Raw genomic sequence first — 14,617 nt, 5'->3', positions numbered from 1 at the left:
GTCGAAAGTAGAATCATCCAAACTGAATGCAACATGACAGAAATGAAGAGAAGATTCTGAAAATGTATGTTTTTTATATCAGTGAAGGGGAAATACATTTCACCATAAGTAAAAACCCACACAATTCCAGCTATCAGTATTATCACAAATGCAATTAGATCGAGTTTACCAGTTGAAAACAGATTCCACTAGCAGAAATGCAACTGGAAATTGTTATTATTGTTTTATGGTAGTAACCCTCAGAAATGTGTTTTAGTAAAATGTGAGCTAGTGAGGTGTTAATAGTATGTTGCTGTCTTTATGGTGTTGTTTATTCAATTGCTACACGTGCACAGCTTTGTTTATGTGTATCAAGCGAGCCTCCTCCTTCAAGGTGGCTCGGATGGATTACCAAAGAGTATTTTTTTAATGGTATATATGCATTCAAGGCTTCTGTGATTAATGTTTTAAAGGTGAATTGTATTCGCTCTCTGTGAGATATCTATCCAATTATCAGGAGCCATGTAGCATCTTAAGCCGTCTTAATTTCCTTTCCTGAAATTATAACCAAATGCCTCTCTCTCTCTCTCTTCACAGTCCACCATAGAACGCGGTGATCACCACTTCCTACTACTGGTTCCTATACTATCCTTATTACATCTGGTCTAGAGTATTCTTTTCCCTAGTACTTTCCCTGACATGGAAAGTACTAGGTACACATAGCAATCATCTAGTTGATTTAAAAATTTTGTCCCCCATATGGAGTTTTCCTCCCATTTGCTCCAATCAATTAAAGTCACCTATAATAAGACATTTACGCTTACTTGCCCATTCCATTTGCACCTAGAGGCTCTCATCATAATCTTCACAATCACCTGGCCTGTAGATTACTCCCACTCTCATTATACGTTTACTTCCAACTATCTCACACCATACAGATTCTATACTAGCATGCAAAACATCCAATTCCGGGAAAGCTTTCATTGTGCTCAGGCTGCTTTTGATAAGACGCATGACCCCACCACCCCTTCTCTCTTCCCTATCCTTCCTAAATACATTGTACATGCTGTACTGAAATGCATCATCTCATATCTCAGGGTGTAATAACGTTTCCATAAGTCCTATTATGTCAGTATTAATTGTTTTAACCAGCATTTCGAATTCACTCATTTTATTGATGACACTTCTGACATTACTATATAAACAATTAAGACTTAGTGTTCTTGTATAGTGAACTACCCTTACATGCCCCTTAAAGTTATTTAAACTCACTTCCCTGGTGTTAGCTGCCCACTCATTTGAAACGTTACTGCCTTGAGAACATTTTGCTAATATGTTCTGCTGCAGTAACAAACAAGAACTCTTGAGGTATGTGCGTGTGACTTTTACCAATATTATCAGATAAATGCATATTTATATTAAACTGGTTTCCCTGTACTTTTAATGTATCCTCAATAATACTGGCAAAAACTCTTGTACCATCTTTGTTTAAATGTATCCAGTCTCTACAAACAGATTCCTTTACCTACAAGTGCAGGCCAAGCTGATAGAAATTTCTCCAAAAGGGGGAAATTTGGCCAAAAGCCTTGCAGAGTCCTTCAAGTCTTGAGTTAATCTGCAAGGCTTTTAGAATATCATCCCTCCTATCATGCCCAGGCAGAATTAGACACATATACATTGTGACCTAACTCGTGGCATTTCTTCAGCATGGTCCTATATTTGTCTAACAAATCGTCATATTGTGTATGCTTAAGCTTATGTCATTAGTCCCCACACGAATGTTTGTTTGTTTGTTATTTGGTTTTTTAGGAGCATTAGCAACTAAGGCCATATTGCTCCGGGAATATGCGGTGGTCATTCCCTGACCTTTCCGCATCCTCCGTATTTGGTGGTGACGGGCTCGAACCCCGGTCTAATCAAGAAGAGTGTGCTACGCACTGCTGCTCCTTCCCACCTGGCTACGGAGGCGGCTCCCACACGAATAATAATATTCTTTACTTCCCCTTAAAATCGACAATCTGTTGGTGACATCATTAATAGTTGCTCCCAGCAGACACTCTGGTTTTAGTCCACCTATCATTATTACAAAAAATATTTCCTGTTTCCCTGACAATGGAGTCCCATAATAAAACTAAGTTCTTTTGAAACAGTATATTTTGCACCAGGTTATTCTGTTCTGGAGCCCGAATTGGGAGTGCATCACTTGTTATGTTGCTAGAGTCTTGAGTCCCTGACAAGCTCTCAGTTACATTATTCTACCCTAGGGGCTCACATCTGGTGAGTATGAGCTTGGCACACCCAGGGTCCTGAGCTGGATATCATCATCCTTCTCTTTCTTGGTGATTCCCTTTTGACTCTCTCTCTCTCTCTCTCTCTCTCTCTCAGGGTAACTCGCGAATTTTTTTTTTTGGCTGATGCAGCATAAGCCTCAGGCTTCCTTGCACCATACAGCTAATAATAATAATAATAATAATAATAAAACAATTCTCAAGGGTAAGCACCCATTTTTTCAGTGACTCAAATTGTTCTAGCAATGCACCAAATTGTAACTTAAGATCGGTGCACTCCTTACAACGGTGACAAAGAACAGCATCTCCAAGTGAGCTAGAATTATCAACTAGGTCGACCTTGGAATACATGTCACAGGTTCTGTAAGGGATAAAATCATGACTCACCAAGGAATCGCCATCGGTTATTCCTTATGAATCATGGTACCTCAGACGAAGTGTTCAAGGCAGATCTTGTAATAACCATTATAAAATTTGCTAATTATTAATAAAAGAAACTTTCCAATAATTATATTTATAATATTAAAAAAAATCAAACTATTACAGGAAAAAAAACAAACAAACAACCTATTAAAATAAACTTTACAATAAACTAAATAACCTTTAAAATCCTACTCTACATCTGCAATCCCCCCTTATCTATACTTCTTTACTGTATCTACAAAGAGCTCTAATAGGCAAATCTGCTCGCCACAAATACCAACAGTAGAATGCCCGAAAATTAGTAAAAGCATATGATGCAAGAAAGCAAGCTTATATAGCATCAGCCAATAAAAAAAAAAAAAAAAAAAACCTTCTCATTTCACCCATCCACTTGCTCCAAATGCTTGTCTAGTTCTGTCTTAAATCTATTTAAGCTATCAACTTCTACAATGACAGATGGAAGTTTGTTTCAGCAATCAACTACCAGATGGCTAAAAGCAAACTTCTGCACATCTATCCTACAACTGTCTTTCCTCAATTTGAATTTATGCCCTCTCAGGTGATTATTCTGAGCATGAGGAAAAATCCCATTAGCATTGAGCATGCTCAAACCATTCAAGGCTTTATACACCTCAATCAGATCACCTTGCAGGTGCCTAGTCTCCAGTCACTATAATTTGCAAAATATAAGATTTTCATTGTAAGAGCAACTCTTTGTTCCATTCACTAATCTTGTTGCCCTTCTCTGTACTCGTTCCAGCAGCTCTACATCCTTTTTAAAATGGGCCTGCAGACCTGTATACAGTACTCAAGGTATGGCCTGACCCTTGCCTTATACAAGGAGATAATCACCTCCTTATCTTTGCTAAAAAAAAATTCCTATATATCATTGAAAAGACACCATGAGCTACACTTGCAGACCATCTGCACTGCTCAAAAAACTTCATATTTGACTGGACAATTACCCCCAGGTCCTTTTTTGTTCTCTACCACCGTCAGTGTAGCAACACGCAGTGGATACGTTACTCTGAGGTTACTGCTTCATATATGCAGTATTTTACATATGTCAATGTTAAACTTCAGTTGCCACTGTTCAGCCCATCTACTCAACTTTTCTAAATCCTGTTGCAGTAGCATACTGCCATTACTGTCATTAACAACTCTGCCAACCTTCGTATTGTCTGCAAACTTAGACATTAAACCTGATATACCATCATCAATATCATTAATAAATATAGAATACAACAATGAGCCCTGGGGGGGGGACTCCACTAAAAACATTAGTACATAAAGAGCAGTGTCCATTGATTACAACTCTGTCTTCTCCCATTCAACCATCCCTTTATCTATAGCAGCAATTTGCCTCCAATGCCACACTGCTCCAATTTGTGCAGCAGGCTTCCATCTGCAACAGTATCAAATGCCTTTCTAAGATCCAAATATATGATATCAAAATTATTCTTTGGATCCAGTTCCTTTGTGAGCACATGAAAGTATCCAAACAAATTGATCAGACAAAACTTCCCCTTGATAAACCTATGCTGTGTCCGAGCTATAACTGAAGTCATGTCTAGATGATCCTGCAGTGCTTGTTTAACCTGTGCCTCCATCAATTTCCCTGGAACAGAAGTTAACAGGTCTGTGATTACTTGTGTAATCACTAATATCCAAATTTGCAAATGACAGTTTTCGACTGCTACAGAATATAGAAAAGTTGGGCAGAGGGGCTGAGAAGTGACAATTGAAGTTTAACATTGGCAACAGCAAAGTACTGCCTATGAATAACAGTAACCCCAGCAACACGTACCAACTGTGTCTGGTATTACCCTCAGGGTAGTGGAGAATGAAAGAGACCAGGAGATGATTGTGCCGTCAGATATGAAGTTTTCTGAGCAGTGCAGTATGGCTGCCACAGCAGGTCATGGGATCTTGTCAATGATATACAGGAATTTTTACTAGCATCAAGGAGGAGGTGATTATCTACTTTTATAAGGCAATGGTCAAGCCACATTTGAATACTGTGTACAGGTCTGGACAGCTTATTTTAGGAAGGATGTAGAGTTGCTAGAATGAGTACAGAGAAGGCCAACAAGAATGGTGAAGGGAACAATGGGATGCTGTTATGAAGAAAGGAGTAAGTTCTGCAAATTTCAGCTTATGGAGACTAGGCACCTGCAAGGTGATCTGACTGAGGTGAATAAGGCCTTGAACGGTTTGATCGGACTCAATACTGATGGGATTCTTCTTCTTGCTCAGATTACAAACCTGAGGGGTATAAACTGAAATTGGAGAAAGACAGTTGTCAAATAGATGTGCAGAAATTTGTCTTTAGCCAGAGGGTAGTTGATTGCTGGAACAAACTTCCATCTGTCGTTGTGGAAGTTATTAGCTTAAATAAATTCAAGGAAGAAGTGAACAAACTTTTGGATCAAATGAATGGGTGAAATGGGAAGTTATTTTTTTTTGGCTGATACTCTATAAGCCTGCTTTCTTGCATCATATGCATCTACTAATGCTAATGTTAACATTCAACTTACTGAATCCAGTCAAGGCCTGAAACACTTCCTATCAGATCACCCTGTAGGAGCCTAGTCTCAAGATGCTGCAATTTGCAGAACTGAAGCCTTTCTAGGTAAGAGTATCCTTTTGTTGCTTTCATCAATCTGGTTGCCCTTCTCCGCACCCATTCCAGCAGACTACATCCTTCCTAAAGTGAGGCCTGCAGACCTCATAAAGTACACAAGATGAGGCCTGATCATTCCTTATACAAAGGTATAATCACTTTCTCATCCCTGCTAGTAAAGTTTCTCTATATCATTGACAAAAGGGCTATCCTGGAAACATGCCTGCACCATTCAGAGAATTTAATGTCTGCCTGCACAATTTCTCCAGGTCTTTTTCATTCTCCACTACCCTTAGTATAGTACCACACAGTTGATAAGATGAATTTGCAGTATCTTGCATTTGTCGATGTTAAACATCAACTGTCATTACCCAGCTTGCCAACCAATCAACCCAATTTTCTTAGATCTTACAATAGCTCACCCTGATGACTGTTACTACTACTCTTGCTAACCTTTGTATCATCTGCAAACTTAGACATTAAGCCTAATATACCTTCATCAATATCATTAAAAAAAAAAAACAATGTACTCAGCACTGAAGCCCAGAGAACTCCATTAATAACATTTGTCCATGAAGTGCAGTGCCCATTGATAACCCCTCCCTTTCTTCTTCTATTAACCATCCCTCTATCCATAGCAGTAACTTGCCCTTCAACAATTTCTCTTCCGATTTCCTTTCAGTTAACACTAAGTCATTTAGCTCCCCATTGGAGTTTGATAAACTTTTGGCATCCTCTTCCCTAACGAATTCCTCCTGTGTGAATGTCGATGCAAAATATCTATTCAATTTGCAGTCATCATGATGAGCAGTCATCAACAGTTAACTCGTTAACATCAAGTGGCCCAATGTGATTCAACCACTTCCTTCTACTGTTAATATAAGCATAGAAGTCTCTGCTGCCTTTCTTAGCATTCTTTGCCAGAGACTTCTCATAATCTGCCTTAGCTTAACTAATCTGCTTTGTAATTTGATTAAAGACTAATTTATATCTAACAGGCATCTGTATCACCTGATAATTTATATGCATAAATTACTTCTCTTCTCTGCCACTTTTCTCAATAGTTCATGTGCCTTGATCAGTATTTCTTGTTGGTATGAAAAACATAGTAGCTTCCAAGATTACTTCTCAGATTCCTTCCCCATTAAGAATTTTCTGTTGGTAACATCATCAATTGGTCCCACTGCATAGAATTTAAAAACTGTCTGAGACCACTGTAGTCACCCTTACGAAAGCAAAATCCTTTACCCTGACAGTAGTTTTATCTTTAATTAAATTCCACATTAGTACACTGTGATGGCTGCCTCCAAGAGGGTTTTATCTGCAGATTCTTGATGCATGTTGAATCACTGCTGATAACCAGATGAAAAGGGTATTGCTTCCTCTTGTTGCCTCTCTAACGTGCGTTTTAGCAAACAGTCATCCAAGAAATGCATTAACAGACCAGCAAATTCTTGCTAGTCTGTTAATGCACAACCCACAAATTCTAGTAAACATCTGGAAAGTTAAAATCTCCCATTACAAAACATTCTCATTTGCTGGCGCACTATTTCTCTGTATAGCCGTTTGGTATACTCATCACAGTCATTAGACCTATAATACACTCCTATTCTCAATTTTGTTTCCCCAGTTCTTATGTCACACCAGACTGATTTGACATTGCGCTGGTGACCCATGTTGACCAAATGCACTGCCTTAGATTTAATATGCCTCTTAACTAACAGCATAACCCCTCCACCTATACTGTTCAGTCTGACCTTTCTGTATACATAGTATAGCTGTTTGGTATGCTCATCACAGTCATTAGACCTATAACACACTCCTACTCTCAATTTTGTTTCCTCAGTTCTTATGTCACACCAGACTGATTTGACATTGCACTGGTGACTGATGTTGACTTGGATACTGCTTTACATTTAATATTCTTCTTAACTAAGCGCATAAACCCTCCATTGCTACTGTTCTGTCTGATCTTTCTGTATACATAGTACTTCCCATATTCAAATTCATCATCACTTTTTGTCTGAGTGACACCGTGCTTCTGCTAACCCTACAATGCATGCAATTGACATTTGATGACTTAATCAGTACTTCAAATACATCAAATTTATTTACAGTACTCAGCATTAGAGTACAAGTACATGCAATGTGTGTATGCACATATTCTTACTCTTAGTTACCCTTACACATTCCATGTATTCAATGGTTCCATGATGACTAGCAGCAGGGCCTGAAATCTCCGATGGCTTGCTTTCCAGGCTGTCACATTTTCCAATAGAAGCAGTGTGCAAGAATTACCTTCACCTCTGGCTGCAGCTCTAGTTAATCTGTTAGTCTGTGTATCCCACCAAGCTAGCAGTTTTCTGACCCACCTATCACTGTCTCAATAGCATCAGCAAATATCCTTGCACCTCTTCTATTTTAGTGTATCCCATCCCTGTAAACACAGTCTTTCCTGTTAACAAGACAGAGTACACAGAAAAAATACTACCCCACAAGCCTTGCACAATCTCTTTGGGATCAAACTGATTGACAAGGCTCTCATCACGTGCACCAGTCCTATTGTGTCTAGGCAGAATTACAGACACTTTCAAATTCAATCCTAACTTGCAACTTTTTCCCAACATTGCCATGTACTTGTTAAGTAAGTCCTCACATCTCCTGCTCTTAATATCATTATTGCCAAAGTGTACAATAATATCACCTTTTGTGCCCTTAAAATATAATATCTGCTCTACAATGTCATCTGATTTTGCCCCTGGCATACAGGGTATGTCTGCCAAGGGCAAAACTTATCCTTCTTGAACAACATATTTCCTGTTTCCCTGACAACAGAGGCACCAACAATAATCAAAAAGTAATAATATTAATCACAAGAGCTATATAAAAAGTAAAGAGAAAAATTACCTCAGCACCTTCTTCACCTTGTTGGCCAGGTGGACCTATTAAACCCTGAAAATATATCATGAAATCATGTATAACTTTACTTTTAAAATTTTACTCCAACTAAATTATTGTTGCTATAAGTTTAAATACAGTCAAACTAATGTTTGCATTAGAGAAAGAAAAGCTTTTCATAATCACTGTGGTTGCTCAAAAGTAGCAGTTTAGGTTTATGTTTTTTGGCACATTAGCAAAAAAAAGCCATTAAGCATCCCTGTCTGGATGCTTAATGGCTTTTTTGTCTGGATGCTTAATGGCTTTTTTGTCTGGATGCTTAATAAAATGTTAAAATAATATCATCTGGTATCATTTGAAGGAGGTTACCTTATCAAACAATTGAAAAAGAATTAGGTAAAAGGCAATACAGAGATTAAAATAGGCAGTTTTATGTATAAGTATATAAATTAATAAGTTGTAAAAATTTAAAAACATCTGACATGTTGTCACTGTCAGATAAAATTTGACTGAGTGTGTAAGGCTCAGTCAGATAAATAAAAACAGAAAAAAAGTGTATCATTAAAATCCCTACAGTCAAGTAAAATATGTCATACAGATAGAAGGATGTTACAGGACTCACATATAGAAGGATCGATGGCCCTCAGCAAAAAAGAATGCTTCAGATGATTGTCTCCTATGTGGTGCAAAGGAAGAACAACTTTCTCTTTACAATTCCTACACAGACTAGATTGCCAAGGTTCAGGATTTATCTGATGTATTTTATTTTTAGTATATCCATTCCGTGAATCCTACCATTTGGAGTACACCTTTCTGAGTAATATTTGCCTGTAGCCTGTATAGGGGGGGACTGACAGGCAATGATTATTAATGGGAAGTGATGATTTAGATGCAGTGTCAGTCAAATCATTTCCCCTAACACCAGTGTAGCTAGGAATCCAGCAGAAGCAAATATCAAATTTACATTCATAAAGATAATGATGCATTCTCTTTCTGCCAAATTTCAGACAGTAGATGAGAATTGCATCTCAAATATGCTAAGGCCTATAATGCATTCAAAGAATCAGAATAAATAATAAACCTTTGGTATTGTCAAGTTCTAATGTGATCCAAGGATAACACTGTAGCTCTGCAGTGCATATGCCAGATTCAGAGAGAATCTTCTTGGATATCAACAGTGCCTGAAAAGCCAGCAGCAGATTCTACACATGATTCTGGCTTCAAGCCATCTGTGAAAACTGGCAAGAAGTAAAAGTGTTCAACTCAGTGTGCTGAATAGAGCTGCATGTAGACAGATAACGGAGTTCAGACTTTACTCATTCTTAAAGGAAAAGTTGCATGATGGAATGTGAGCATGCCAGAGTGGAAGGGTTTGCTTTGGTGTTTCGGCAACCTTGTCTACCATGATATGCAAATCTTGAAGTAGTGTTTCAACCCGAATACAGAAAGGACAAGTGGTGGTATGATGGGCGTTGTAAAAAGTTTTCCATCATGGCTTAAAAGTGGATATTGACGTAGGATGGTCTGGCAGGGATTACAGTTTAAAATTGTTTTTTTTTTTTTTTTTTTAAATGACAACTACAAACATGAGAGGTATTAGACCTGTAGTACTTCGCATGGGTTAAAAGTTGAGAAGATGAAAGAAAATACTTGTAGACATTGGACTTGAATTTCTGTAGATTGTAATTTTCAAGAAATTCATATAAAGGAAGGTTGTTCCAGAAAACAGAAGTTGAATGAATAAATGAGGAAGAAGAAAAGTTGGTTCTATGAGTTAAGTTACACAGTAAAAGGGTGTTGACTGGTTGTTACACATTTGGTCTGGTTTGGAAGAGAGAGTGAAAATTATAGAAGCTAATTCAGAAGAACAGTGCCCATGGAAGTATTTTTAGAAAAGGCATAGCAGAAACAGAATGTTTATAAGACAGAGAGTAGAAAGACTTTGTTAGAGATGAGTCATTAATTAGCCTAACTGCCCTTTTTTTCAATGGAATCTTGAAGCCTGACAGAGGTTTTGGGGGCACTGTCCCCTAATGTGTGAACAAAATTCCATGGTAGGGCAGATTTGCAATTTGTACAGAGTGAACAGTTGTTTGAAAGAAAAGTAACTCTATGAGTGGGGGGGAGGGGAAACCCCAGTTTTTTTAGATGCAAAGGAAGCAATATTTGTAATGTACTTATGCTGTTTGTTTGTTTGTTGTTGTTTGGTTTTTAGGAGCACTAGCAACTAAGGCCATATTGCTCCGGGAATATGCGGCGGTCATTCTCTGACCTTTCCGCATCCTCCGTATTTGGTGGTGACGGGCTCGAACCCCAGTCTAATCAAGAAGCGTGTGCTATGCACTGCTGCTCCTTCCCACCTGGCTATGGAGACGCCTGTACTTATGCAAAGAGAGATTAGAAGTCAGGGTGATCCCTAATGGAAATATATATGATCTTGCATAGAAATCAGAATATCATCGAAGATAAGCATAGGAGCAGAAGAATCCTCTTTTGTGATATATATAAAACAGGACTGAATTTTAGGAAGATTGAAATTAATTATTTTTGCCCCACTGGAGAATTATCTGAAAATCTGCATTTAAGGAATTGGTAATGGATATGCGAGAAGTTGAAGCTGTTCTGCAGGGCAAGTTTGCTCAAACTGGAAGGTGGTATGCAATGTACTCTCATCAGAAAACTATGGATAAGATTTCTGGTCAATGGAGAAGGTCACTGACATACAAGAGGAAAAGAGTGAGAGAAAGAACTGAACCTTGGGTAACACCACCATTAGTGGAAAAGTTAGAAGACAGATTAGAAATCAGGATAATGGCTAACAAGGATATGTGATCTTATCCAGGAATCTGAGTGTTGTCAAAGATGTTAAAGAGTTATAGAAAGATTCAAATGAAATAAGTTATCTTTTGCTATTGGAGAAATATATGGTGATCAGGATTTAATGAATTTGTAGTAGATATATGAGAAGTTGAAGATATTTTTGTGCAGGAAAAAGGTTTCTCAAACTTTTCTCAAACTAGAAGGTATAATGCAATAGGCTATCATCAGCAAAACTATGATAGGATTAATGGAAGAAGATCATTAATATACAAGAGGAAAGGGCAGAAGAAAGAACTGAAACCTTGGGATACACTAGCATTAGTGGTGAAGCTAGAAGGCAGAGCACTATCTACCATCACCCGCAGTGACTGGTCAGAGAGATAAACTGAATACCCAATTACAAAAACCAGTTGGCAAACAATAACATGGAGCCTTTAAGCCAAACACGATCAAAAGCCTTTCAATTGTCAGGAGCAAATACTTGTCCATAGATGGATAACATAAGCCTGAATATCAACAGTGAATTGACACTGACAGAATCCATACTGACAATTATTGATGATAGTTTAAGAGCTGATGGTTAACTGATTTCTAAATTACTTTAGAAAGAGCAGATGAGATGATAACTGGATGGCGGGATTTGTCACACATTTTTAGAAACTAGCTGGATATAAGCAAATATCCAAGCAGAAGGGAAAAATGCCTTCAGAATAAAAAAAGTGAAAAATGGTGACACAAAACAAGAGTAAATTCAGGAGCACTAGTTTTGAGAATAAGAGAAGAAAGGCCATCAGGACCTGGAGCTTTCTTAGCACCAAGATTGTTCAAAATCCTTCTGATATCTCTTTGATGGAGGAATTGAATGGAGTGAACTGGGTGGGAATTGTAGGGAGTGATTTATCAAGAAAATCAATACACAACTTAGAAGAAAAGTAGAATGCTAGCAGGTCCACTTTATCTTTGCTAAAGTGGCAATAAAATCATCTGGTTTTCATAGAGATTGGGAAAAGTTGTGGCCAAAAGTGTAGGTCACAACTTTTCCCAATCAAGAAAGCATTTATTGGAAAGAACGAGATTTTAAGATAGTGTAGAAGAAAGGTTTTCATCCCTACAAGAATAATTTCACTGAGACATCTGAGCAAATGTTGACATTAGAAGATTTGAAACAGTAATCTGACCAATGAAAAGAAGAAAATAAATCTTGAAGATCATCCCATTTTGCATTCTTGTAATGCCAAAGAACATGAGGTTGAAAATGGCTATGAGAAAGGCTCCATTGGAGAAGACACAATCACAAAGTTGTGATCTGCCTAGAGGACCATTCACCTCAACCATGTACTTAGCAGGGTTGTTGGTGAGAAAAAAGATCACGTGCATCCGCTGTGTATTATTATTATTGTTAGTAGTAGTAGTAATAATGGCAAATGATGCAAGAAAGCAAGCTTACATAGTATCAGCCAAAAAAAAAAAAAAAAACCTACATAGTTCACCCATTGATACCATCCAAGAATTTGTCTAGATCACCCTTGAATTTGTTCATCCCATCCACTTCCACAACAGATGGAAGCATGTTCCAACAATCACCCATCTGCTGGCTGAAGGCAAGCTTCCATACATCTGTCCTGCAAACACTCTTCCTCAACTTGAATTTAATGCCCCCTTGTTTGTAGCAAGTGGGAAAATGCCATTAACATTCAGTTGACTCAATCCAAAAAAAAGCAGTTTTTTAGCTATTTTAGAGTTTGCTGCGTACTAATATGCTGCTTTTGCAAAAACTTGTGCGTTGTCTAATTCTTTCATGGCCTGAGGCTTACGGCCTAAAAGTACATTAGTCTAATTCACTTTATACACCATCAGGCATCTCCTATTGTGGAGTTATACTTCATAACTGTTTTGTCATCATTGCAGCACCAGGGTACTTACCCATTTGCATTAGCATTAGTAGAGGCATTTGATGCAAGAAAGCAAGCTTATGCAGCATCAGCCAAAAAAAAAAATAAAATAAAAAAATAAAATAAATAAATAAAAAATAACCACTTCCACTTCACCCCTCTGTTCGTTCGAAATACCTGTCCAGCTGAGCCTTAAACTTATTTAGGCTATCAACTTCCACGACAAGGGATGGAAATCTATTCCATCAACCAACCACCCGCTGACTAAAGGCAAATTTCCTCACGTCTATCCTACATCTGTCTTTCCTCAATTTGAATTTATGCCCTCCCATCCACTGAAGAAGGGCCAAATAGCCCTGAAACGGTGCCGTCTGGATGGGTGGTATCCACTGAGGATAAGTAACAATAGTGTTCTCCATTGATGAAGTGTTACTTATTCGAAGTAGGTCAACATCATGGCAACTCGTTGTGAAGGTATTAACAATATGAGATATAACTAAAACGATGCCACTTTTTAGTTATTTTAGAGTTTGCTGCATACCAATATGCTGCTTTTGCACAAACTTGTAAGTTTCCATGATTTACCCTTAACAAAGACATGTTGTATGTCCATCAGAATGCCATATCTATCTAAATGTCCCTGGATTGCACTCTTAATCACTGCCTTTAAGATTTTTCTTACCACTGAAGTCAGATTAACCAGTCTGCAGTTACCAATTTCACTTTCGCACTTGTCACTCTCATATCACCTCCCCTTTAAAAATTGGCAATACATTTGTAGATCTCCATTACATATGGATCTCCCCCTGAATCTAAGGATAGTCGCTTAATTATGATTAATGGGGTTCCTAGCTTTGCTGCCTTTCTTAATATAATTGTTAAATGTCAGAGCAACATGGCTCAATAAATTCTACGTCACATATCAATTAATAAATGAACGAGAGGAATTACCTCAATAATGACTTCTAGAAGGTTTCAATGCTGACACTCTCCATTATTCAAATGGATATAAAAGTAACTTAAATGAATTCTCCACACCCAAAGAAAAATCAATAATCTAATGCATTTGGAATCAAAGGTCTAAGAGCTCTAAACGCAACCCCAAAATACATCAAACCACCAACCAAAATCCACGAGCAAAAGAAGACATTAAGTCCATTAATGAAAACAAATGCAAAAATAATATTAAAATTTTTTTCCTGAAGTGGGCAAGGATTTTTCAACATCAGTCTTGATCACAGTATCATAAACTGTGAAATATATGCACTAAGATAACAAGTAAACTCTCTAACACGATAACAACGCATGTGCCAGGATAATACTAATCTCTCAATTTTAAATTCTGTCATACACTTCACACTTTACACTGTCACACTTTACTTGAATGTTAGCATTGAAGCATTCTATGAGTCATTATTGAGATAATTCCTCTCATTCATTTGTTACTTAACATAACTGTATAGATTCCATCCACCCAGGTGTCTTTTTTATGTCAATCTTCAACAATTTCTTTACTTTCAAATTCATTTTGCTCCTCGTTAGAGTTTGATAAACTTGTGCCATCCCCTTCCCTATAGCATTCTTCATGTGTGAATGTAGATACAAAATATCTATTCAATTTGTCCATAACCTGAGCAGGATTATCAACAGTTAACCCATGCACATCGTGGCCCAATCTGATTCGACCATTTCCT

General features: G+C 37.7%; 1 protein-coding gene across 2 annotated transcripts in view; it reads right to left on the bottom strand.

Moving 5' to 3' along the window:
- LOC150081124 (uncharacterized) overlaps nt 1-14,617 on the bottom strand; it is a 1,253,880-nt gene that overhangs the window by 410,195 nt on the left and 829,068 nt on the right. For both annotated transcript variants that reach the window (XM_090381132.1, XM_090381131.1), the window contains exon 28: nt 8,221-8,265. In XM_090381132.1, coding sequence (XP_090237258.1) covers nt 8,221-8,265 — 45 coding nt within the window. The remainder of the gene's footprint in view (nt 1-8,220; nt 8,266-14,617) is intronic.

The sequence above is a fragment of the Mastigoproctus giganteus genome, chromosome 9 (genome assembly GCF_048544385.1).
Source record: "Mastigoproctus giganteus isolate SK-2022 chromosome 9, ASM4854438v1, whole genome shotgun sequence".
NCBI classification, from domain to species: Eukaryota; Metazoa; Arthropoda; class Arachnida; order Uropygi; family Thelyphonidae; genus Mastigoproctus; species Mastigoproctus giganteus.
Note: the sequence above shows the minus strand (reverse complement) of the source record. Positions and strands in the feature narration are given on the sequence as shown.